The sequence below is a fragment of the Strix uralensis genome, chromosome 5 (assembly GCF_047716275.1).
Source record: "Strix uralensis isolate ZFMK-TIS-50842 chromosome 5, bStrUra1, whole genome shotgun sequence".
In the NCBI taxonomy this organism is placed as follows: domain Eukaryota; kingdom Metazoa; phylum Chordata; class Aves; order Strigiformes; family Strigidae; genus Strix; species Strix uralensis.
The window spans coordinates 85,550,475-85,575,708 of NC_133976.1; the positions used below are offsets into that span (position 1 = coordinate 85,550,475).

At 39.0% G+C, this 25,234-nt stretch overlaps 1 protein-coding gene across 2 annotated transcripts in view; it reads left to right on the forward strand.

The window, feature by feature from the left end:
• The window catches only part of LOC141944837 (potassium voltage-gated channel subfamily KQT member 1-like), a 507,306-nt gene that overhangs the window by 293,975 nt on the left and 188,097 nt on the right, over positions 1 to 25,234 (forward strand). For both annotated transcript variants that reach the window (XM_074872065.1, XM_074872064.1), the window contains one exon: positions 3,782 to 3,843. In XM_074872065.1, the coding sequence (XP_074728166.1) occupies positions 3,782 to 3,843 (62 nt within the window). The remainder of the gene's footprint in view (positions 1 to 3,781; positions 3,844 to 25,234) is intronic.

The window sequence follows — 25,234 nt, forward strand, 5'->3', positions numbered from 1 at the left end:
AGGCTCTGGCTGACAAGAAAAGAGACTCAAGTCAGAAGTCATGATGCCTCAGGCAACTTTTTTATTTGCTAGTTTATAGATCCAGGGTTTAAAAGGGCAATCCTGACTTGCGTTTTCAAAAGCACACCTGGTTTATAAACCTGAGAATCTAGATCTTGCCATAAGCTCACCACAGTTTTCCCTACATAGAGCTTTTACAGAACTGGAACAAATATGGATCCAGAAGGCTGTAGGTGCATTGAGTTAGACAAAAGAAGATAGTGGTATCTCTTGCACTATTCCTCTTTCTGTAGTCCCAGTACTGAACTGGATATAATTTGACGAGGTTTTGAGATGTCTTTAGCAATCTGGATTATCCTAGGTGTCACAACGCTCAAATTCCTTATTTTCTGCTTAAAAAATTGATGGCTTTCAGATAAATTTTAAAATTTTTGAGTTAGCTCCCTTCTAGCTGTATACACCATGCAAATCTAGGAAGGACTCTTACTCTGTAAAAGCTGAGTAGATCATTTCCAGCTTTTATCATTTTCAGAGCATCTGTCAGCAATTCACTGTCCTAATGCTCCCCATAAATATTTTTTCTAACCAAAGAAAAAAATCTGTTTTCTTAAAAGTTTAGTATTTTCTGATAAGATGGGGCACACTAATTGAGTAAAACATTAAGATTATGGTGCTCTCCCTCATTTGATTTTATCTTTTCCTCTTACTAATTTCAGGTGGTAATTGCTGTTTTTTGTAAAAGAAAACAAACTTGAATAATGAGTCGTTTATATCATGTGCTTCCATTTGGGGGAAAGAGCTGGGGATGGCCTTTCTTGGTTTTTTTAACTGGTGTGGGGAATACCTCAAAATTTTTAACTTTTTTTACGAGTGACATCTCTTGTTCACTAGAAAAAGAGATGGGCCGTCTGTGAATATACTAGGAAATAGACACAGGATCATGTTGTTTTGAAAGTAGTATAGTATGTATACTCAGGAGGGCAAAGACTTTCAGGGAAGAAAGTTATGTATTTAATAAAGATGAGAAGTAGACAAGATGACCCAAGAACTATTCAGTCTTCTGAAGTATAATGCCTATTTCTTGTATACTCGTCTTTCATCTGATTCAAGTCTAAGTATATAAAATGATGGGTTTATACCAACCATGTGATGCAAGCTTGTTGCAAGATTATTTTTTTTCTTCTGAGCTAAAATTTGTCCATATGTATTTTCATCCAGGTATAAATAGTTGTTCCTCCTTTCACGATGATCATGCGTGTTTCCTTACACACATATGTACGCAGATCCTGGATTGCTTAGCTGGTCTATCTGTTTTATTGCAGACCAACACAAAGAACAGACAAACCTCAATACTAAAAGAAAGTTATTTTGGATTACAAAGCAAAGAATCTAAAAATTAAGACATTTCAGATTTACAGTTAGCCATGCAATCTTTTCAACTATGTAAAAGCAAATAATTTAGTATCTAACATATTGGAAAGACTCAAGAGAGAAAGCATGAACATGAGATAGAAATCAAATGTACTAGAGCAATGTTATCTGAACTTCAACTCATCCTTACCACAGTGCTCTGCACGTTGTATACACATCCCTTTTACTTTCAAAGATGGTCTTTTCTAGAGGTAAATGCTTGTAAATTAGAGCTGAATGCTGGTTTAAATGGAGGCTAATAAGAAATGGGAAAGACCTCAGCCTTTTGTGACTTACACAGCCTGCATGCCAGTAAAGGGGTGAACATGACACAGCTACATGCATATCATTCTTTTCACTTCATCTGATTTGAGTTCCACATGCCACAAAATAGCTGCTTACTGCTTATCTGCTTCCTATTTTCTTGTTTTCTGTCCCACACCACATTCAAGAATAACTAAATTAGGAAACATTATTAACTTGGTTTGGTTGTTTTGGGATGTCTTGGTGATTATATGAAGGATGTAATTAGAGCTAGTGAGGAAATTATTCTTTTTAAAAAAAAAAAAAAAAAACCAACAACAACAAAAAAAGCTTATTGGAATATTTCTTCAGGTATGATGAGCTTTTTGGTTTTAGACCCAAACAAAAACACTACCTACCCACTGCTGTTCAAATCACATCCCAATTTAGAAATCCTTAAAGGCATGTTTTTCCTGGTATATACTTTGAAAGATGATGAATGTCTACAGATTTACTAACTATAAAGTAGACTGCAGATTCCATTATTTCACTTTAGGCAGAGATGAATATATATATAAACTTGAGCCTCAGCCACTTCTATTTTAAGAGGTTTCTGTGGTTGTGAACTTATGAATGATGAACAGCACACATGTATGAGCCAAGCTGTGTCATTTATTTTCTGTCCCCACACAGTGTCCTTGAACAATCTTTGAATTTTCTCTCCTTGTGGTATTTACTCCTGCAGGTTTTCTGTTGAAACACTTCTCCTTTCTAATGCCTTTGCAGAGCTGCCAAGGGTCCATGACCTTTTTAATATTCTAGGTGGTCTGTAGAGGAGAAGGAAAGTGAGAAGAATACTCTTGCCAGCATTGCTTTTCACTAAAGTCTTCCTCTAAGGTTGTGGTCCATACAGTACAAGTTCCATTGAGATGAACTTTGGTGCAAAAATACCATTAAACATATATTAGCAACCATATACACTGCTAATGGTAATGGTAAAGCAAGCACCATTCACTGAGAAATGCAAGAATGTGAGTTCCCTGCAGAATGAGCACACATAGAGGCAGTTACGATGGTCATTGATGCACTGTAAATTCACATCTCAACCTGCCTTCCAGTAAACCCTTCACATTGTGCTCATGCCCTAAGCAAAATGGACTTAAATAGCTTTAAAAACCAAAGCTCAACCACTCGTAAAAGTGGAATAATTTATGGAACAAACACAGAGTAATTAGTCCAGCCTGGTATTGGAAATACAGTTTAGTAGAGAAAAATGTTTCCAACTTCCACTGACGTAGGCTTCTAACTTTCCTTAGTATTGGGGCGTGTTTTTTTCTTATTAATATTTTCTCCCAGTTCAAAATATATGTGGTTTTGTGCTTCATTACCTGTGAAGTAACACCCCCAAACTATGTCATTCCTTTGCGACTGGCCACATAAACACCGAGAATGGACCCCACTTTACACAGTTTTCAGTCTCATCTCCCAGTCCTGCCCTTTGCAGTGTGTGAGTGAAACAAATTGAGTAACTGGGCTTTAATAACCAGGGGTCAGGGAGGTGAGGAGGGAAAATGAGGATGGAGATGCAAGGGCTTTTCCCAGTGTCACTCGTTTGCAGAGAGGAGATAGATCTTTGACACTCCAGCCCTGGCAACCCTGGCTAGTGCTGCCTCCTACATCTACAACCTCAGTTGAAAACTATTCCGATTTCTTTATGTACAGAAAGTGTACGTTGCTCATGTCAATGATATTCAAAATGGGGGTTATGCCTAAGGAGCATGCCCGTTGTATCTAACTACCTGCAGTTAATTGAGATAATTAAACAAGGGAATCAAGTTACTTCAGACACTATCTATAGTCCTTCATGTCCACAGACTACCTCTACCAAGATCCAGGTTGCCCTTTAGACTAACTTAATCTTGTCAGTTAGACAAACTAATTCCCTTCTCTCCAACTACCCTCTTTCACTGATGTACACCATGAAGAAATTATTTCTTGTTGTGATCATGTTATTTATACTACCCTACTATTACCAGCCTCTTTTTTGCTTTAAATACCACAGATATAATTCTTAGTTTGAGTTTATTCTCCACCTAATGATGTCCCATTTTTATTCTTCTTTATTTAGAAAAAGGGGTAGACAAAGGATACTATACTGTAGGAGCCAGACTGATCCGGCTAGAGGATAAGGTAAGTGCATGAAAGCTTTTTTTTTTTTTTCTGAGTAATGATATCTGATCTACAGACGTGCGAGATAGTATCTTGGAATGATTTACTTTAGAATTACAGGGCACCATAATAAAGAATAATATCCTAATTTTTGTAAGGGAGTTGATGAAGTATCATGTGCATGTTGTTCAGCATTAACCATTTGCCTGCCATACTGATTTGGTTCTTGATTTTAAAAGAGACTACTTTCATGTTGAAGCTAAATCACACATCTTGTGGATAAGTACTGTAAACAGGCAAGGTGTTTGTTGCCCAAGAATTACTGAGTTAAACAGAAAGGCTAATATCAGGAGGTTTTGTAAATAGCAACAGTTGATAACTCTGTTAGTAATCTCGAGGTTCTTTAACGGTTACTGCATTTTTTCCACTGTGCGGTTATATTTGCATCAGTTCTGCCCCTCCCCCGCTGTCTTCCCTCCAAGAGTATGTTCATCTTTGTTATTAATTAGAGTTACTTAGAAGTATGTCTAAAGGCCAAAGCTCAGTGAGACTCTATTGTTTTAGACCTATTCCAAACATCCTCAAGAGCTTTTCCCACTCAAGTGATAACAAAAATACAAGTTTGCTTAAAACTAGGACTCTATTTCTCTAATAGTTTTTTGGTCAGCTCTCTTACCTACCCCTAAGCACTCATGTCCCTAGAACAGTGTGCTTTCTGTGGACAGTAGCACCACAGTAGCTTTGGTATGACGTAACAGCTGAGACAAAAGTCCATTTGAATTTAACATATCCATTGCCTATTTGTATCCTTGTCTTACTCAAATTTGTCATGCAAATTTTCTTTTCACTTTTTTCTGGGGAAGTGAGGCGAGAAGGAAAGAGGAAGGAAACTTTTCATTATTCTTAAAAAGAACTGTGTATCTTGCCAAAAAAACAGAAATTGAAATTAAACAAATACAATTCCACCCTCTCTTGCCTAATATCTAATGAACATTGCTAGGACAACCTTGGAAATATGTGACGCTGTGATGTCAAAGGACATATTTTCTTTGACTTCTAGCTTTCTTGGACAGTGTCAGAGAATCAGCTTCACAGATAAAGACAAATTATCTGAGTTAACTTTTAAAGTGGATTGGTCCCTTGTGCAGACACGCTTCTTCAGAGTGAAAATGGCTTTCGTTCAGATTAACTTAATTCACTTCAAAAGAGATATATTGCTCTCTAGCCTCTGTATTCACACCACTAGTTTGTTCAGGTATCTTGAATATGCATATATAGGGAAACTCACAATACAGATTTGAAAATTTAGCAATAAAAGTATCTGTGATAACAGTCAGATTACTTTTTGTGAGAAATATTACGAGTATTGTAAATACTTCTGGAAGCAGTTGTTCATGCTCTCTTGACTGCTCCATATTTATGAAGAAAGGTCAGAAAGTTATTAATGTGTCTGGCATTGGTCCAGCTTTAGCACAGCATGCTGTGGATTTGAAAACTTTTCATTTCAAAGCCTTTATTAGAGTACTGCAGAGGTATCTCAGTGTAAGAAGAACAATGTTACAGGAGATGCCAGCGTATGCAGTAAATGCTTCAGTGAATGATCTCTGTTGCAGATATCTGCTTATGCTCTGCCTTTACAGCTTAAACCTGCTAGAAAACTGAACTCTAGCTGATTCAAAAAGGTTATCATTTTAATCAATACTGCCTTGATGTAAAAGCTTAGAGATGATGAAGCCACATGGTTTCACCTTCTCATGTTAAATGTTTGTTGTAAGCATGTGGTAACCAGTCTGTAGCAGGGATTCACAACAATGTTCTTGGAACAAGAGTCATGCAAGTTAAAAAACCCCAATGGTATAGCCATCTTAACTTCATTTAAGCATGATCTGAATATAGTTGGCGCAAGCTCAAACCATTAGTTTGGGCAAGACCTAGCTGCTATTTTGTTTGAAGAATTAAACTGTAGCTCTTTAAGTGACCGCATATTGTATGGGAACTGGTGATTTCTATCTCTCTGTTTTATTGTCCTGGAGAAAACAAATAGAAAGGAATAAAAACATGTCAAGATATTTTCATAAGATGATTCTGTAAAAGTCATTCAATCATTACAGCTTCCTTTTTGTTCTCAGACCAAAGTACAAATGTAAAATAAAATGCCAGAGTCTGCTGGAACCCACGGCATTTGCTCTTTCAGTACAAATTAAGCTTCTTTTAGGTGCACAGAGCTTCATTCTCATATTCCCGCTAAGAAAATAGACACAGTGCACAAAAAGGGCAAATGTTTGTTGTGTTGATTTGTTCAGGGTTTTGGTGGTGTGGGTTTGGTTGGGGTTTTTTTGGTATTTGCATCTTTTTGGCACATTAGGCTAAAATACATATGTTTACATAGTGAAAACAAAGTTAAGCTTCCCAGATATCTCTGTTTTAATGGGACAATAGAAATGACCGCATCCTGCTGTCAAGCAGCTTCCCCTAAACTATTTTCCCATGTCTCATGGGCTCTCCTGCTTTAATAGTTCACTGTGTAGTAGCTGCTATGTGCTCAAATGTGAAACAATATTGGAGTCAGGAAGGACAAGCTGGGTTTCAACCTCCGAGGAGAATAAATGAAGCAAGGGCATGTCTGACATCAGGCTCCAGCTGGTTGTGAAAAATGATCTCCCCCTTGGAACTAGAAAACCTTTGGGATCAGCCTCTTCCCCCTGGAGAAATTATTTTAACATTCAGTCGCCCAGTATAGTCATGGCAGCCTCCCAACCGAGTGACACATCTGATAAAATGACACATTTTTGGACAAAGGCCAGTTGGTGAAGACTGATAAAAGTGCAGTGTGGTTTTGAACATTTCATCTGCTTAAAAATCGGTATCAATAAGCTATTAGTACACCTCTAGCCCAGACTGATCTTTCCCACCAGCATTTTCCAGTTCATTTGTTTCAGTTGTTTCTCCGAAAGGGAATCAGAATGTAATTCACCCATTCAGAGCTGTGTGTTGTTCTGTATAAAGCCATAATTACTTTTTTTATAAATTTTGAGAGAGAGGGAGAGAGAAGCTTACATTTCTGATGGTTAAGATGAACTTCATTTCCTTGAGAGGTTTGCTACTATTTGAGTTAAAATTTGGGATTTGCTGTGTAGAAGGGCGTAAGCACAGACCTCTGAAATGGTTGCTTAGTGATAGATAAAAGCTTTGAGGCAAAAATGTTTCAAAGATTCAAAGATAACAGCCTTCCATTCATGTGGCACGAGCGGCGTTGTCTGCACCCTCTCTTTTGTGACCATCCTGGCTCCGTATGTAAGTTTAAGGTAACAAGGAAGAGGTAAGAACAAGCTTGTGTAGGATGAAGCATCGTGCAAGTCCAACATAAAGCAGAATTGAAATACACTTGTATCACTTTGTTTTTAAGCGTTGCAAAGCTGACTAGAAAGGGATAAAATGCGTGGTGGCAGTTTCCAGACAATATGTAAAACCCTTTTTGGCAACATCAGTGCTGTGTAAGGCTTTGCTCCTTTCATTAACATGGCATGTTGCACAGTGTAAGTTTACCCATAACACTCTTCAACCTGTTTTTCCTTGAGTAGGGTATAAAAATCTTGTTTTGTTGTGGTCAGTGTAATAACCTAGTGTGGTTCTTTTCATAAAAACACTGAGATGTTTAGAGAAAGAATGGGGCTTCTTTCCCAACACATGATGTGTGCCATTTGGCCGACCCCTTCTTTAGTTCGATGGCAGGGTTTAATTTTAAATTGCGGTATGTAGCCATTGACAGATTCTTTTGAAATGTATTAAGAGGGAGATTGGTTCCAAGATGATGTTCTAGAGCTGGCGTTGGTTTCTTTTCAAAATTGTAAACTAATGCTTCTTTATGATGAAATGAGTATTCTTTCTTTTTCTTTTCTTTTCAAAATTAGAAACAAAAATCGTGGTGTGCTATGTCGAACTGCACGGCAACCTATAAATAAAAACAGGAGAGAAAAGAATCTACAAATGAAAGGTTAGAAGGGACAGCTGTGTTGTCTTTGAAAAAGAAATCTATTAGGTATTTTTATAATTATATGGCAGTCTTCTTTATGTGGTATTTACAGTTATGATTTACGTCCATATTACCATAACTATTTCCATGCTTATAGACAACATGTGATAATGCTGGGAGCCAAAAGCAACCATTTGGTAGCATTTAAAAAATGCAGAAACACTAAGAGAAAACAGGGCAGTAAAGCAGAACCCTTCTGAGCTTTATCCATCTGAGTAATGCGAGCCAGAACAAAAGTGTCATCCAACATAAACAAATGTAGAGGTTGGATTGTGGTGGTAAACTCTCTCTTTACCAATTTAAATGCTGGTTTTAAAGTTGGGAGCTAAAAAGATGGGCTCAGAGAGGAGTGGTATTTCCCTACCATCTTGTTCCTCCTGGATAATAATGGAGAGATAGATGTTGGTGAATCTGACTCCTGCTGTGATTACATCAGGAGTCATTAAATAGTAAATTATTTATCATGACAGTGCCTACGAGCACCACCATAGTGAAGGCCCTGTCAGAATTTCCATTATAAACCCCTAATTTGTGGGTGGGGTGATGGGCATAACTGAACTGCATTAAAAAAAAAAAAAAAAAAAAAAGGGAAAAAGCTGAAAATTGGTGCACAATGAGTCAGTTGCAAAATGAGCATGCTACATTTTTGAGGTTTCAAGAATATGTCTGAAATAAACCCAACAAATGCATTTGTTAACAAAAGCATATTTTGGCACTAAGGTGTTTGTGGGTTGTTTGACCCCAGTTCCTTCAAGACTGAGTCATTCCATAATATAAAGGTTTTCAGAAGGCTTTTTGCAAATGGACATTATGTGGATTTTCTTAACTACTAAAACAGACTGATAGTTCTTAAAAAGTAGCTATCTGAGTTGCGCTGCCGTTCCTTCTTGTAAATAGAAAATACATTTCATCCTGGCCCTCTATGTTTTGCAAGCATGCATGAACACTGCTGATATTTGGAGTATCTCTTCTCAACACAACTGTGTGTGGATCAATAATTAACATAGCTAATGTGACTTGCAGTTACGAGTATATCTCTTTGAAGAAGGTGTATTGCTTGTCGTACTGTGTTCTTGGAGCCTGCCACGTTCAGTTCAAGGAGCTAGACAGGAGGTTCACAGGGAGGGATTCTATGTATGTGTATTTGGAATGGAATGCCAGTAAACCAAGTCAAAGCCTGATCTCATTTACTCCAGAGCAGTCCAGCACAAATCTATTGATTATGCACCACACCCATGAAGGCATTAGATTTTTATTGTTAAACTGTTGCCTAATTAAAAAAAAAAAAAAAAAAAGTAGAAATGCATGATGCTTCAAGCCAAATTGTGCTTTCATTTATGCCAGTGGAGTTACTAAGGATTTACGCAGGTATAAATTGCAGCAGATTTCTTACATGGCTTTAAACAAGATTCCAGCTCACGGTCTTCACATCCTGCTCAACAGGAGTGAATTGACAGAGATGAGGTTTAAAGCAGAAATGGGGACTTAAAAAGTTCAGAATTAATCTGAGTGAAATCACGTTTTTCATCTATTATGTCTAAGTGAATCTTCGTGGTATGCCGGGGATTTAAGGTGCCATAGAACTGAAGTTGTGCATGTGTTCTTGTACTGAGACATCAAGACAGGTTTTTAATCTGAGAACCAAGTAATGCTGATTTAACAGCTTAGATCTCAGCTGCACAGCTTTTCTACTTTGCTAGCTGACTTCTCAATGCAGAGAGGAACTATCGCAGCCTGGACTTCTTTTGACTATCTGGGATGGTTTTATGCTTCTCAGATAAAACTTGTTTGATGCAGTTGAGAGGGAAAGGCTGGCTTTGAGCTGCCTGGTTGTGATGGTAATGTCTGAAGGATCAGGCAAAATAAGAGCTAACTCTGATACGTCTTTCAAGCAAAAGGAAAGAAGAGATAGATCATATATTCTGAAGCATATCTGAAAGAATCCTGCCTGAATTCTTCCCTGATGGTTCTTGTTATGGAGCCTTACCATATGTGGTACTTGGTAGCACCCTCCTATTATTAAGGTTGTACACCACTTTCCATTATAGAGCTCTATTTTCAGTTGCTTACATCTTTGCCAAACTTTAGCCATCTGGGCTGAAATTCTCCAAGGCAGATGTCTGCCTCAGGCTGAGATTTTTTGGAAAATTTATATGTCAGTGTGGGTCATCCTTTCTATATCACAGTAACCTGACCCACTGTGAAGATTCTCCCAAAAGTAAACATAAAAATGTTGATGGAAAACACTTGAGCTTCTTCTAAATTTTAGCAAGAAAATTGGACAGAAATGGAATATTATCTGCCAGTCTTGAGACCCAGAGGCCTGATCCAAAACATAGTGAACTCAGCAGGAGGCTTTCACATGGATCAGGCCCTGATTTTTAATGGGTGAGGGAGCAAAGAGTTTTGCATAGTGAGTGTTTGCCAGCATGCAGTTCACCACCATAAATCAAACAATAAATAATTCCAAAGCCCTATAAATGAGCGTGCAGATGGCAGTGTCTGCTCCCCAGTGATTGCACTGACTGTTGATTAGGATCCAGCTTGAATAGTTTGATCTCATTTATAGCAGTCTCAAGGATTGCTGCGATTAGGCAATTGGTGAAATCTAGTTGCTTTTCTGCTCTCTCGGCTGAAACTCTTCTGGCAGAACCAAAAGCACCCAGCAAGCACTGGCCATGACACCTTGGAGCATGCTGGGGTGGGGGGCGGCAGGGGCTCACAGCCACATGCTGCATAGCAGCCTGAAATTAGTTTGCATCTACCTTAACGTTTAATAAGAAATAAGAGAGTCACTCTACTCTCCTTGAGGAGAACACACAGATTAACTGTGAATACCAAGGAAAACAGAAACAGCAAAGTGATTTAGGGCTGCTGGTAAATAATGGAGCCTTTGGGGAAGGGAATCTTTCACGGGCTGTTACCACATTGGAAATCTAACTCATATCGATGTGTCCAAGCTGTTTAACCTGCAGGGAAAAGGTCCTGGAAATAGCAGCGCTGGCCACAAAGGCTGTGGTGGAGGGAGCCTGTCCATCTCTTCTTGTTCTTCACCAAAACCTCCCCAGCATCACAACTGGTTTTAAGCGAAATTGAGAAAGGGGTCATGAGCTTAGACATGTTGATTTCCTGTAAGTTTTAGAGAAAACAAGTGCCTGGGTAGAGCACAGACACTCTGTTAATCCCCCTGCTCCCAGAAGAAAAGACTGCAGTGTGAGCGTGGCTCTTCTCAGGTGCCAGAGAGTCCAGCCACAAATGTACAGGAAACAAAGCTCTGTTAGTTCTGTTGCTTATGAAGCAATAAAGCAATTTATTTACTATTGCTGGGTGAAAAAATATATTTTCACCTTAAGAGTATTTTGGAGATCTTGAAATTTTTTTTTGACAAAAAGTCAAATCCTCCCACAAAGACCTTTGACCTGAACTTCCAAAGAATAACAGAAATCAGATCAGCTATAAGTATTTTGCTTCTACCTTTTATAATTTTCAATAGGTTATTCTAAATTAACGTAAAGTTCTAAATGATTGGTCATTCTGGTATCCAAAACAAAATGCTTCTATTTAGAAATGTGAAAAGGAAGTATTTCAACAATTCTTCCATCCTGGTCAAATTTTAAAAAATTAAAAATTATAAATTCATTAAACCTGTCTTTTCTGATGAAAAGCTTTTTAAAAATTGTTATTTTCTGATGGAAATAAATTTCATTTGAACATTTTTTATGACCTCCAGTTGTTACCGATGTTTAACTATTTAATTTAGAAAGCTATTTTCAAAAATAGTTTGTGTAGCTGATCTCAGGTAATTATGGCTGTATGCTGCAAGTGCTGCTCTCCCTATAGATAATTTGAGAATTTTCCTTTGGAATGTTTCTCCATCTGAAAATGACAATTTGTTTGCAATGGAACATTTTTTGAAAAGGTGTCACATTCTGTGGTACTGTATTTTAAATCATATACTGAAAGAAAATGTTTCTAATTTTCCACTTAAGAGTAACTTTCTGAAAATCAGAATTGGGGTGAAATACTCTGATTTTTATGAGCATTTCAGTGAAACTGATCTATTTCTAATTCATTTGTTTAAAATTGTTATGATTTTATTCTGGTTTTGAATGATAGACGTTCCAGCATCATGAAGAATACGCAGAGAAATTTTCCTCTAAGAATAAGAGTAATTTTCCTCTAGTACTCCTTACTTCAGAATTCCTGCGGTTATTTCACCTACCAAATTTTTCAGATCAGTACTTTAAAGTGCAGTTTTAATACTGTTTGAATGCCATGTAATATTGACCTCTAATTCCTGTCGATCAGGGGACGTACACTGGAAAAACCCAGATTTATATGATTCAAACAGTTACCGGACTGGCAGTTGGATTTATGTTTCATGCCAGAACTGTGATGCTGAGTCAGAGCAAACATCTGTTTAGTCCTGGAGAATTGCTGCTGATGGCCTGTATCAGATGCTAAGGGATGGACTAGAAGAGTAGATTGAGTCTAAATTGCTATAACTGGTCTCTTGCAGTGGATTATATATAATAAGCATTATGAAGAAAACTACTGTACAAGGCAAGTTACAGGATGACAGCTCTGTAAAAGAAAAATAGAAAAAAACAAACAAAAAATTAAAATTTAAAAAAAAAAAAAAAAAAAAAAAAAGGCAAAAACCCACCAAGATACACTGGAGTACTGTGGTGACCTGCCCTGACAGGTTGGCTGTATCTAGGGAAGAAAATTTTCGCTCAACAGTAAATTTATATAAAGGCTTATGAGGTAAGAGAGAAAGATAAAATGTCAATTAACTGAGAAACTCTTTTCTCCCTGTATTTGTCACCAGGTTGTTATTTACAACACATAGCTTTAAATTTTATGTAGCAAGAAAATAGCGAGCAGATCAGTAATACATATTCACTTCTACAATGTAATTACTTTTCCTCCTAGTAAATAATACTGATTATTTATATCCTTATTTTTCTTCTTTAGAAGTTTGGTTTTGATTTCAGTGCTGTGTTCTGGGGTGTTTTAGTAAAACACATGTTAGTCTGTGTCTGTTATACACTGCAGTCCTTCAAGACCAGGAGAAGGGGACTGGGATCAGGGTCTGAGGAGGTGAGGTGGTGTAGGGTACCTCAGATCTCTTCTGATCATGTAGGTACTGTGCTTAGCTTACTACAGGCTTGATCCTCGAGTGTGTTTTTATGCAATGTCAGAACACAATTAAATAATACTAAATCACTAAACAGTTTATCTAGGGATTTATTCATGGTCTTGTAATTGAAGAACTCTGTTTTTTTCATTATCAGCTAGCGTTTTTCTGCAGGTTAATGTGGCTTTGTGTGGAATGACTATGACTGTGAATGGTCTGAAAGAAAGGAAGCACGGTCTGTTGGCTCCAGCTTCAGAAACCCAGGGTGTTCTGCCAGAGAACCTCAGCCCAAATGCAAACAAGACATATTCTCCCCCTCTATAAAACAATACTTTGCTACTTCAGTTACTATAAGGTACTGAGATACTATCATACAGGGAGACATATAAATACATGATCTAGAAGTACGTCACACAGCATCTAGAGGTATTGCTCACAGCCTCAAATACTGCTTTCTTAAGAGTCCGATGCCCTTCTGTGGACAGAGTGATCCTAAACATCTCTCTTTTAATCTTTCTTTGAACTTAAAATGCCTGTCACTTCCCATGAAGTAAGCTACCTCCTGTCACATCAGGCCATAGCCAGCATTCTCAAGTTTATGATTGGGATGCCATAAAATATCTTGGGATCACAGGGTAACTGAGTTTGGAGAGGGGACCTCAGGGAGGCTCTTTAGTCACTGCAGCATCCCACCATCTCTACTATGGGTCTAGCACATTTCTCTAGTAATACCGTGTAGCATGTAGATGGAGAAATAATGACTAAAAATATGCTGGCAGGCTTTGCTCCTGTTTAAGGAGCAGCATTAAGTACCAAATTGGCAGGTCTCTGAGTTTCTGAGACCTGACGCTCACAGCTGAAGTGCACATATGGAACACGGCAGGGTCTTGGGCCTCGGTGTTTTCAAAACCTGACAACTAGAACTACTGAAAATTCTGTCATATTTTCTCTTCTGAAAAATGCTAACAAAAATAGGAGGCTATAACTGACATAAAAAGCACTGTTTTTTTCAAGAGGCGAAGCATACAGTAATGTCACATAAAGCAAGTTTCACAGGTACGGAAAGTGTCCAAAACAGTGTTGTTTAAAACGTGGGCTGGGACAGGGCCATGCAGTTGCTGCCAAGTCAAGTTGAATGTCTCCTGAATCTCCATCTGGATTCAGGATCCTCCTCTTCAGGAGTAGAGATTGCAGGCTATCAGCTCTGCGATAATATTACAAGTCTCCTACTACTCTGCATGTTTCTTAAAGCTTTGGTACCTGGAGACATGCAATTAGGTGACAATTCTTAAAATTGCTCATTTCTCACCCTCGCTGTGGAGATACACTTGAAAGGCAGGAACCCTGAAGCCTCAAAACTCACAAAAGAAATAGGAGAAACATAAAATGTATAGTGTATATTTAAAATGTTAGGCTTTTTAAGGCAGTCTGGTTGTAAATAGCTCTAGCAGACACTGACTTATATTGCTGCACCCTGTCCAGGGGAGGCAGAAAAGCCAGCTGAAAGACCAAGTAAATGCTCAAAACTAGAACACCCTGGCCTCTCTGTCACCATAAGTACATTGCCAGCTGCACTGCAGTTAGGAAGTTTAACATGAGTTCAGGTATCTCCCAAGCAACAGGCACTGTCATGAGGACATACCCTAGGAGGCAGCAGAAGCCCATGTTCTTTCGCAGCAATTCAAAAAACACATCAACCGTCTTTAAATTTCCTACTCTGCCTTGCCATGAGCTGCCTATTAATGTCAGTTTTGTTGCTGACTTTTCAAGGCGCTTAGCAGCTGCAGCCTTTACATGCGTTGCAGAACTTGTCGCCGTATGTATCTGGAGAGTTTCTAAAGTCAGGAGCAGCGAGTCTTCTTGCCCGTGAAAAGCTAAACCTGCAACCTATAACAAGATTGAGTGGGTGTCATGCAAAGAGCATTAATATGTTCGTGCAGTGTTCAGTTTGCCTCAGTATTTGCAGTCAAACAGGAGGAATAGCTGTTTTCTCTGCTCTTGTTTCAAAAATCTGTAGTACCAAAGAAGAATGATGGTCCTTGATGAGTACCCAGAAACTGAAGCACAACAGTCTTTTCCCAGCACCACTACGCATACCTGAAATTAGTCTGGGCAAGCCAGTTAGAAACCATTTTTTGAAGGGCAGAAGGACTATATCCAAAGAGTATGCTCACCATAAAGCCAAGTCTGTAAGCATAATTATCATATAAATGGGATATCTGTCTTCAGAAATGAATGGCTAACTAGGCAAGACCAAAGTAATGCCCTTAGGATATGCATTTCTGGGCCCCCCTTAGCTCTGACCTGTCCAATAAATTAGCAGGCAACTGCCCCAGGGTAACAGCGTGTGTGCAGTGGCAGGGGAAGGCAGCTGTGAGGCTGGGGAGATGGCTGGAAGATGAGGTCCAGGCAGGAGCATGAGGTTGGGGAAACGGTAGTTTGACAGCAGAGAAGGATGGAAGTGAAACATGGGAAATGGTAGTTTGACAGCAGAGAAAGATGGAAGTGAAACATGGAGTCACTCTTGCTGGATGTAGAAACTGCAAACAAATTAGATTTTCTTAAAGGATTTTGGAGCCTGACCTCCAAATCATGCTTCAAGCCAGATTTTGTTTGAGCCTGGTCCTGCAGCCTTGCATGACTCTACCTTAGTCAACATTTTTTGGGTGTATTTTATATGTTAACAGGGTGTGCAGTTGTACAGATGTGTATACATACATACAGCTCTGATTTATATTTTGTATTTTTACATCTACACCATCTTTTTTTCTGGCTTTTTCATTTTATGTATTTCAGCCTCCATTTTTTAGAGTCTAAAGCACTTTCAACGCTCTATGAATACTGAATATTGCTATTATTTCTGAACAGAGCTTGTGCTAGGTGCTCTCGGCTCTCCTCCTGTAGCACATTCTGAACTCATCATCCAGAGGGGAAAAAAAAAGAAAAAAAAAACCACAACAAAAAACCAACAAACCATGTTTCCGATGTTGAGAGCAACATGTATTTCCAGCCTCAGCTACAGGGTAACTGTTACTGTAGGGATCACTGCAAGTGGGTCAGATCCTAGAGTCCCAATGAAGTTTTACCCTGAGTTTGGATTGAAGAAATAGACTTCTGATCCTGTGGTAAAACATATCTGCTTGGGGGGTAAGATACTGAATGGTGACAGGAACTGCTATAAAGCTAACACAACTTTAATATGTAGGGAATAGAGTACTCCATATGCTGCTGTGTGATTTCCTTCTTTGCCTTGGAAGGCAAAAATGAACTGCTTGTATTTGGAAGGTAATTTTCAATCCCCAAAATATCTTTTCTGCATTTATTTAATTTTGCTAGATGGTTGGGCAAGCTGACCGTAGCTTGGACTGACGGGAGTACCAGTTATGTCATTCAGCAGAAAACTCCCTTGTGTGAGCAGAATTTTGTTTCTTTTTTTTTTTTTTTCCTCTCCTCTCTCCTTCTCCTCTAAGGCTGTACATACAGAGGGAGGTCACAAAATAGAAGTAAACTGTAGCCAGCAAAGTTCAGATTTTGAAATAAAAAAACCTATGTATGCTTATTAGAATTTCTTGTTAATGAGGTCATTTATGTCAGGGCAGGAAATGTACAAAATAGCACAGGATAGAAAAATCTAGACACTGTAAAACACGCCAACAAATTTGGCGCACGCATTACTCCCTTAATATGCCCCCAATGTAATCTATAGATCCCACAAGTGACCACATTCTGTTTATGTATGTAAAAACTCCTATATATGTAACACTCATAAGAGTAGCAATTTTACTAGTGGGAAAAGATTATTGTGGTCTTTTTATGTAGCATATAGGTTTACTTAGAATGAGTCCTTGTAGAAGAATGCAGAACCATGAAAAACTGTTAAAATGTCATGATTATATTAATTTCATATTTAAAGGAATACTTCACTTTAAGTTATGGCTCCAAAATTACACTGCTCATTCATGATTTTTTTAATGTATAATTGGCTGCCTCCAAAAATGTCACAGTAGGAGGAAAAAAAAGTTCATTTTCCTTGGCGTGTGTACTGTTGCTATTCCTGTGTTCATTTGGCTTGGCTCGGGGAATGAAATGCTGCAGTCTGAAATAACTTTTTATATGTTGACATGTGCATTTAACTAGAATAAGCAGGCAGAATGGACCAAGTTGGATTCGGCAATGAACAAAATATATCTTGTACTGCACCTTTTAATATATCAGCCTACATTTACGATTCTTTTTCATTTCTTCGTTGTAACGGCATCCATGCACCTCCTAGCTGCACACAGCCCAGCACAAAGATGTGAAGGATGCTAGGCAGCAAGTTAAGATTAATGGGGGGAAGAGGGGAGAGTAAGAAGAAAGGAAGGAAACTGAGGGACACAGTTTAATCTCTTGACGATAAAGTTGAGAGGGGATTACTATTGATCTGTTGAAATTAATTTAGCCAAAAAAAGCCTGTTGTTTTCCAGAGAAAATAGATCTTTGCTCCTTTGTTGACTGTCCCTTGGTCTGGACTAAGGAGGAACCTCTCAAGTCTCACACATGTTGAGCTGGACTCTTGAAACCTCGCCTTATGTTCCCCCCTAGCCTGGCCTGAGTCTTGTTTGTTCCTGGGGCTGTGTTGAGGCTTCTGCTGAGCTCCGGGTACTGGATTTGACCCACCGGTCTGATCTCTAAATCAGTGACCACTGACATCTGTGTTTGACATCAAAGAGCAGGAGAAAGGCCGTAGTCCTGCCCTGCAGGTGTGGGTACGCTGCTGCGTGGGGCCGTACTGGGCGGCACTTCCCCCCCACGTCACATCTGCTCCCCATTTCATCCCCAGCACGTAGCTTGGCACTCAGGTCTCACCTGCCAGGAGGCACCTGCAGGTAGCCAGAACTCACCAGCGGCAGCTCTGAAATATGGATGGTGCTGATGTTCCAAAACACGTGGCTGGTGTCTTCCCATGGCAGCATCCGTGAGTGCTGGGTGTGGGCAGATGACAGCTTTCCTGCAAAGCCTTCTGCTCTGGGGCTGCAGGTACATGGTGCAGAATAGTTTACTGGTTTGTTGCACATCTCCACAGCTGGGGCTTTCCTCTAAACCCAGCTCAGAGGGTTGTCCCATAGTCTGATTTGTGGTTACATGACAGTGTCTAGACCTTCCACAGAGAAAATCCTGAATGCTCACAGGGGTTTAGCACAAGTGCTTAAAAGCATGGAGACAAATTAGAAGAATCCCAATGAAATTTGTAGGCAGTCCCATGATTCTGAGTGTCTGTTTTGCTGCCACTGTTGTCTCATGCTTTGCTTTGCATCTTGACTGGTCATTATTTCCGGGGAGAAAAAAAATTCTTCTGTAGCCACCTCCTTGCACGCGCATGGGACTAACAGATAACTGCAGGGGAGCAGATAGCTGTGCAGTGCAAGCAGTGTGTCTGGGAAGCAGTGGTAAAGATCAGCAGTGGGTAGTTCTGGGCTTGTTTTGCAAACTAGGCAAAAGACACCTTATTCGGTTATAAACAGGAAACCTGGGCCAAGTTTGTAGAGGTTCATGCCCAGGGCCACTCCCTAGAGGAGCTAAGGCTCGATGTACTTGTCAAGATGAAAATCATGACACACCCTGTGACTTGCACATTGTCAGGACCTGCTCCTAACCGCATCTCAGCAGGGCTTTCTAGTTTTTGTATGTTAAAATTTTGTGTGCAAAGAACTAGGGGTCAGTAAAAAAAAAAAAAAACTAAATAAAATCCAGGTCAAAAATTAAACAGAAACCTCCCCCCCCTTAAAAACGTATTATTTAAAGCCTGTGCATTTAAAGTCTAGTGCATCAATCTAACAGTCTATGAAGGGGCTGGGGTTTGTGGGCTTTTTGTATCACTGTGTCAGTCTTATGCCTCTGCAACATTATCACAACGAGTTGGAATAAAGCAAACAGGATATGAGAGGGAAAGAATAGAATTCAGCATCCATGTTACAGGTACTTTCTTTCTCATCCAACTTTCTTTAGATATAATCTTTTAGGTAGGCATTATTGAGGACTGTACACGTACCAAATTTGGTATTTTAAAAAGAAAGTTTTTACACTTATGCGAGTGCCACGCAAATTATTTTCTTTTGTTTCTTTTCTCCTTATTCGACCATCTTGCTCTCATAAAGAATGCCAAGCAGAAGTTTATTGAACGTATCGTTGAAAGTTACTATTCATCTGAAAACTGAGAATGTCAACCTGCGTGGCTTATGTGCATGAGATACCTACAGTGAAAGCTTGGAATGAACACATAAATGTTCACCATAATTGCTCAGCTAGTACTGTGGAACAGCATTTATACAAAGTAATGCAGATTTTATGGGGAGATAACTGTAATGTAGAATAATGCAGTATAGGAAGTGAACTAATAAATTATATGTAAATCAAATGAAGCATAAACTGAGTGACCTCATAAGTATATGTGTAGTTTCAGTGAGTTGATGTTTGCAAATATGTTCTACATGTCATCTGTTATCTTACAAATGATGGTTTCTGTGTTTAAATCCTAAGGAGGTATTTGTGCTTGTGCCACAGTTACTTCCTTTAACTTTTTCTTCAGTGGTAATAAAGATGAAAATATGAATTGTTTTCCAACATCTGCATATTCTGTTTGACTCACCCCTGTGCTGTGGGGAAGAAAAAAAAAAAAAAGATCTTTTGACTCATTTATTTAAAACAAAAAAAAAAAAAAATCAACTAAGACTTTCACTGAAAATGCTCAAGAAACCTAATTCTGAAGTCTTTTATTCTTATTTCCCTCCATGTTCAAAACTGCCATCAGGACCTGAGGAAATTATGTCCAGTTTTAGAATTAATCAGCTTTTTTGTTTCTCTTGTTTGCTAAGTTTTTATCTGTCCTGCGGTGGATGACAAATATCACCAACATGAGTTGTTTTTTGAAACAACTTTATAGTTTACAGAAAAACAGATTTTGGCTTCTGTGTCATTTGGGAGAAGTATTCAAGTGTAGTATTAGCATTTAATTAATCTGAATTTTTCACCTCTGTCTGCACACAGGTGTTTTACTTCTAAACCCTCCCCACCCTCCACCCCCAAACCATTAATGAAGTTTGTTGTTCTTAAAATAGCAGTTCTGTTTTGAATACTTAGCTTCTGGGTGTCTGTTGTCATTCCTGCCTTGGTACATTGGTCAAAAAAAGAAATGTAAAGAGCAGCCCATGTGTCCTTGTGTCCCCTCTCTGGTAGCCTTCACTGTCCTGTGGCTGAGGAGCTCAGCTCCCTGTGTTAGCCACACTGCATTTGGACTGCGTTGATGGGGACAATAAAATGGCTGCATGTCTTCTTGAGCTGATTGATTGATTCTATATTTATTTATTGCCAGCGTCAAAGAAAAGATTGTACTTTTGTAGCCTTTTCATCTTCTCCCAAGTGTTGCCTGCGCACTTTGCTGGCCCTACACAGAAATATTTCCCCCCTCGAAGCGCACTTTCTGATTGGAACGAAATCCTCGCAGGCAAACTGCAATGCTACTGGTACAATGTCATAATATTTCATAGGTCATTTATAAATATTATTGCCAGGGCAAATAAATTTCTCCAGAGTACTTAGTCTACTGCTAATAAATAGTTTATTTAAGCTTGTAAGAATGGTGACATTTCACTTTGAATATCGTTGGCCTCTTAAAAATTGTTAGTGCGGAGAGGAAAAAAGGGAAAAATAAACTGGAAAAAATATGCAGTAGATCATCTGATTTTTTTTCCCCCTACGTTTTGGCTTGCTTAAATGGGACCTCTTGTCAGACTGCATGTCTCTGTGTGAAGCTTCTTACAGTGTTTGTTTAATGTGTATTAGTTAACATCTCATTTAGTATATCACTCCCTCTTGTTTTCTCTTTCATAGCCGCATACAGCTGAAATAGTGTTTGAACAGGTTGCTTCTCACATTAATAGTGGTAACTAAATCCCTTTTGCCACTTTTCCCTTTTGGGCTAAGAACTATGGATGTGATGGTGGTGTTCTTTGTTCATTCATTTTTTGATGTTTTGGGGTTGGTTCAGATTTATCATTATTATTTGTCTTGCTCTTTGGTTAAAAAGGTTGAATTTTTTAATAGTGATACGGAGACAGAGACCAGAAGAGGGAAAGGATTTTCTAGCATCCTTGTACCATGTTAAACATTTGTGACAGATGCTGAAGAAAAGAGGCACTGTACATATCTTTTGGAAAAAATGCAGCCCACTAACAATGACTGGTGGGGGCACGTGGCTGCCAGTGCTGCATTTTGGACAATAGACAATAGTTTCTTGGTTTTTGCAGTGGGGGTTGTTGGGGGTTTTTTTGACAGCTCAGCAAAGGTGTTAACTCTCAGCTCTTTTCATACAATAACTGAATACATGTCAAGAATAAATGCCAAAATATTCTTTCATGTGCTTCCCATAAAATGTGTCATTTTGTGAAGGCTCAGGAGGAGGTATAAGGCAGATGATTTTATTTGAGCATGTGTGGGAATGTTGTATTTATATTGCAATCATCCAGTATGGAAAAAAAGTAATGTTCCATTGAAAATCTCCAGTGACTTTTGAAAACAACCCTGTTTAAAAATGACGTTCCCTGCAACTCTAAAGGTGGTTAATACCTCTTCTAACAGATGACTCCACACCAGTCTCTGCTAGATGACAAGCCAGGATCAGGCACTCTCCAGAAACTCCAGGAACAGGCAAGGAAAAACCTCAGCAAACTCCAAACAGATACAGGAGGGGAGGCATTTTAAATGAAGGGAGTCAGCTGGAACTTGGTCAAAGACTTCTGGTGTAAAGAGCCTGGAAAATTTCATACATACCTCAACCAAATCCCACATAAGACTAGAGGGAAGGGAAACAAGCCTCCCATGTGCTCTTTAGATGACAAATGACGGGGTTTCCAAGAGTAAAGCAGGAAATTCTCTGCACTTACTTACAAGTTTATGACAACACAGGTGTACTCTCCTGAAGAATTTGACTTGCACATGATATTGTCATTTAGAGATTGGGAGGAGAGGATAGCTCTTCTGACTTGGATTTCTTGGTTATGATGCTTGTGCTAAAAGATGGACTTCCCCTCCATTCATGGTTTTTACCTCAGAGTACCATGAGCTTGTCTTTTTAGTTTCCTGTGTATGAGATTTTTTTTTTTTTTTTTTTTTTTTGCCGCTTGGAAAATATCAATTGATTCTTGAGTGGTGGTTTCACTCCTTTCCTTCCCAAAGCATTTGTTCTGAGGTTCCTGGTTGGTTTAGGCTGTGGTGTCTGCCCATGGCCCCTCTAGAACATTCATCTTGATCCTCAGTGAGCAACGAGGATGACATCAAAAGGCAAAATAGGAGGTTTCACTAGTCTGTCAGAGTAAGTGTCTGAATTAAAAGATACTAAAAAGACAATTCATTTTCAACCAGATTTATACAGATGGCTAAGAACAATACAGTCTTCAGGTCCAGTAGTCAGTGAGGATGTGTTGATATAATCTGTCTGAATCACTTTGGGAGAACTTGCACACACATTTGTTGCAAACTTATAGATAGATGATTTTTTGATCTTCCATCTCTGGGAATGTGTACAGGAAAGGGGAAAATGTCTCCAAAGCATCAGCATTGAAATAGCTTCAATGGTAAAGCTTTAGGGTGGTTTTGCTGTGCAAAGACATGGGCTAGTCTGCATCCCTGGGCTGCAAGGACAGATCTCAGGGTAACTGAGTCTCCAATCTGAGAAGCCTCTGTGCCGATTCCTAGCCACCCCACTAACATTTTCCCCTGAAAATTTAAAACGTTGTTCCTCATTCTTAAATAACCCCATAGCTTCTGGAGGGGCCACGGTACAGCCAACACTTCTGCTGCACCTGTATTCTCCATTCTCAAAGGAGGGGGGATACAGGGAACATAAACAACTACTGCAGACAGCAGAATTACTTTCCAACAGTATCTTCCATGTTTTCTAGGGGTTTTATTACAACACCACCTTAGTCCGTTTCCTGACCATGCTTATGTAGGATGGAGAGCCTTGCAGAAAGGCAGGATGCCTTCCAGCTGTTGATTTTTATCTTCTAGATGGTCTTCAAGGCATGCAGCAAGCAACATAAGGCTTTATGTGTGTTTAGTATCAATGGACTATTTTAGTTTGGACTCTTTCCTTTATGGACTGCATAAAGGCACATTCTGTGAGATTCTGATTTCACTCATAAACCCCCTTGCTAGTAGCAAGCTGCATTCTGCTCAGTAAAGCTGTCAAAATTGCCAGTTTCAGTTTTCATCATAGCAACAAATCTGTTTGACCCCAAATTATCAGAAGTGTCCCTTGTACGTAGGGGAAAAATCATTGCCCTTTCCAAAGGCAGACTCCAAAACTTAGGGAAAATTATGCTGTTGCGTGCGAACATTTTGACTGTTACTGACCTTTGCCAAAAGAAGCAGCTTGAAACTAAACTGATTAATATGACAGCCCCTGGAAAATTTGCGTTTGCAAAGGGTGTAGGGGGATCAGGTATATTTGCATGCAGAGCCTTTTTGCATGCACAGAGCTAACTCTTTAGATTTCAGTGGTGAAACAAAAAAGTCAGATTTCGGGAGAAGTAGGTGTTATGTCTTGTGTGTATGATAGATGTTATCGGTCTGAAAAATAGGTATTTAAAACTGCTGAATACCATTTCCAGATATTTAAATGTGCTTCAGAGAACTAACTAATATAGAGCAGTTTACATTTGTGTGAGCCTGGAGCCTGGCTCTCACCTGGGTGAGATCAGAGCCGAGAAACCTGGCTGCTCTGTGAAGGCTCCTGTCCACAGCTGATGGAGCTGAGCTCCTGCGAGCAGCTGTTAAAGGTTTCACTGCAAACTGTCAGAAGTCTCAGTTAAACCGGTTGATTGAGCAGGAGAGTTTGCTTGGAAATGCTGTGCAGCCTATCCAGAAGTGGAGAAGGTGGCTCTCCCTTTGAGGTACCTCTCTTTCTATTCACTGCAGAAAAAAACCAGCTGACTGGTTTAAATTAGACACCCAGCTTTCACGTAGCTGACATCAAATGGGATACATCCTAGCCACCTTGTCTGTAACCAAGCTCCAAGCAGTGTTTGATGCCTTATTTCTTCATGTGTCCTAGCATGATGTCATTTTTCTGGCAGAGGCAAGTCCTGGGAAGAATATGGCTTCATGTTTCCACCCCAGTGCAAGTCTGGTAGCACACACGGTGTGAATGTTGTGTAACACAACTCTTCACCTTCTTGGGTTTCAGATTCCACTACTGCTAGAGCCCGTGGAGCTGCACCAGTGCTGAAAAGTATTAGGAGTTTTTCCTACTGAGGAAAAGAAATAAGACTGAGGCAGTACCAGGTGATGGGCAGGAACTTCAAAGTACACTTATGTCTCCTTAACAGTCTGCAGGAAAAAACAAAAGTGATATGTTAAGATTTGATGAGAATTGGGTGGAGATAAAGTTCCCAAACTCTTTTCTTTTTTTTTTATCCTTTTTTTTTTTTTTTTGCTAATTGTCTGTACATGTGGCCAGTGTGAGTGAAAAATACTCTGATTCACCCAGAGAAGAGTAACATTTTTCATGATAGTAAACCAACACTCTATAAATACCTATAATCCCAGGATCTTAACCTCAGGGACAGCATGGCAAAAGCAGTTTAGAAATCTTATGCTCAGTACTTCATCAGAACAGTGCTTGCTTTCTCTCTCTCTGAGTTTTTAATAGACATCTCAAGTTGAGATGACTGTCAGCACTTTCTTCTGGTAAAACACAATTTTGCTAAATATATATTCTATGTGTATAGCTATAAATATATACAGACATAGAGTATACACTTTCTGTAGTAAGTCAAGTTCCATTTCTAGTTCATTTTCTGATTTATTCAGTCTGCATATTGCTGTAAATGTTACTTTATTTTTGTTTGCATATGTCCAGTTGTGAGAAGTTTTGTGACATGATTTTACACAGGAGTACTTTTCCAGGTCCTATGCCTCTATAGCTGAAGAGTTCATTTCTGTAACTTGGATCTCTAGCTTGGTTAGGGCACGGCAGCAAGACTGAATATTGTGTTTTTGAGAAGCAGGCTCTTGTGCCTGGAAGCATAATTAAATGATCTTAAAAAAAAAAAACCAAATAATACCCCATTTAGATAATTAATTGTATGCTTTTATAGATTGAAGGGGTTATACAATGAAATGAAATAAGGAATAAAGTTAAAGGCAGTTTAAGGATATTCTTCATTTCCCCAAATAAATATACTCTTATCTGTGAAAGT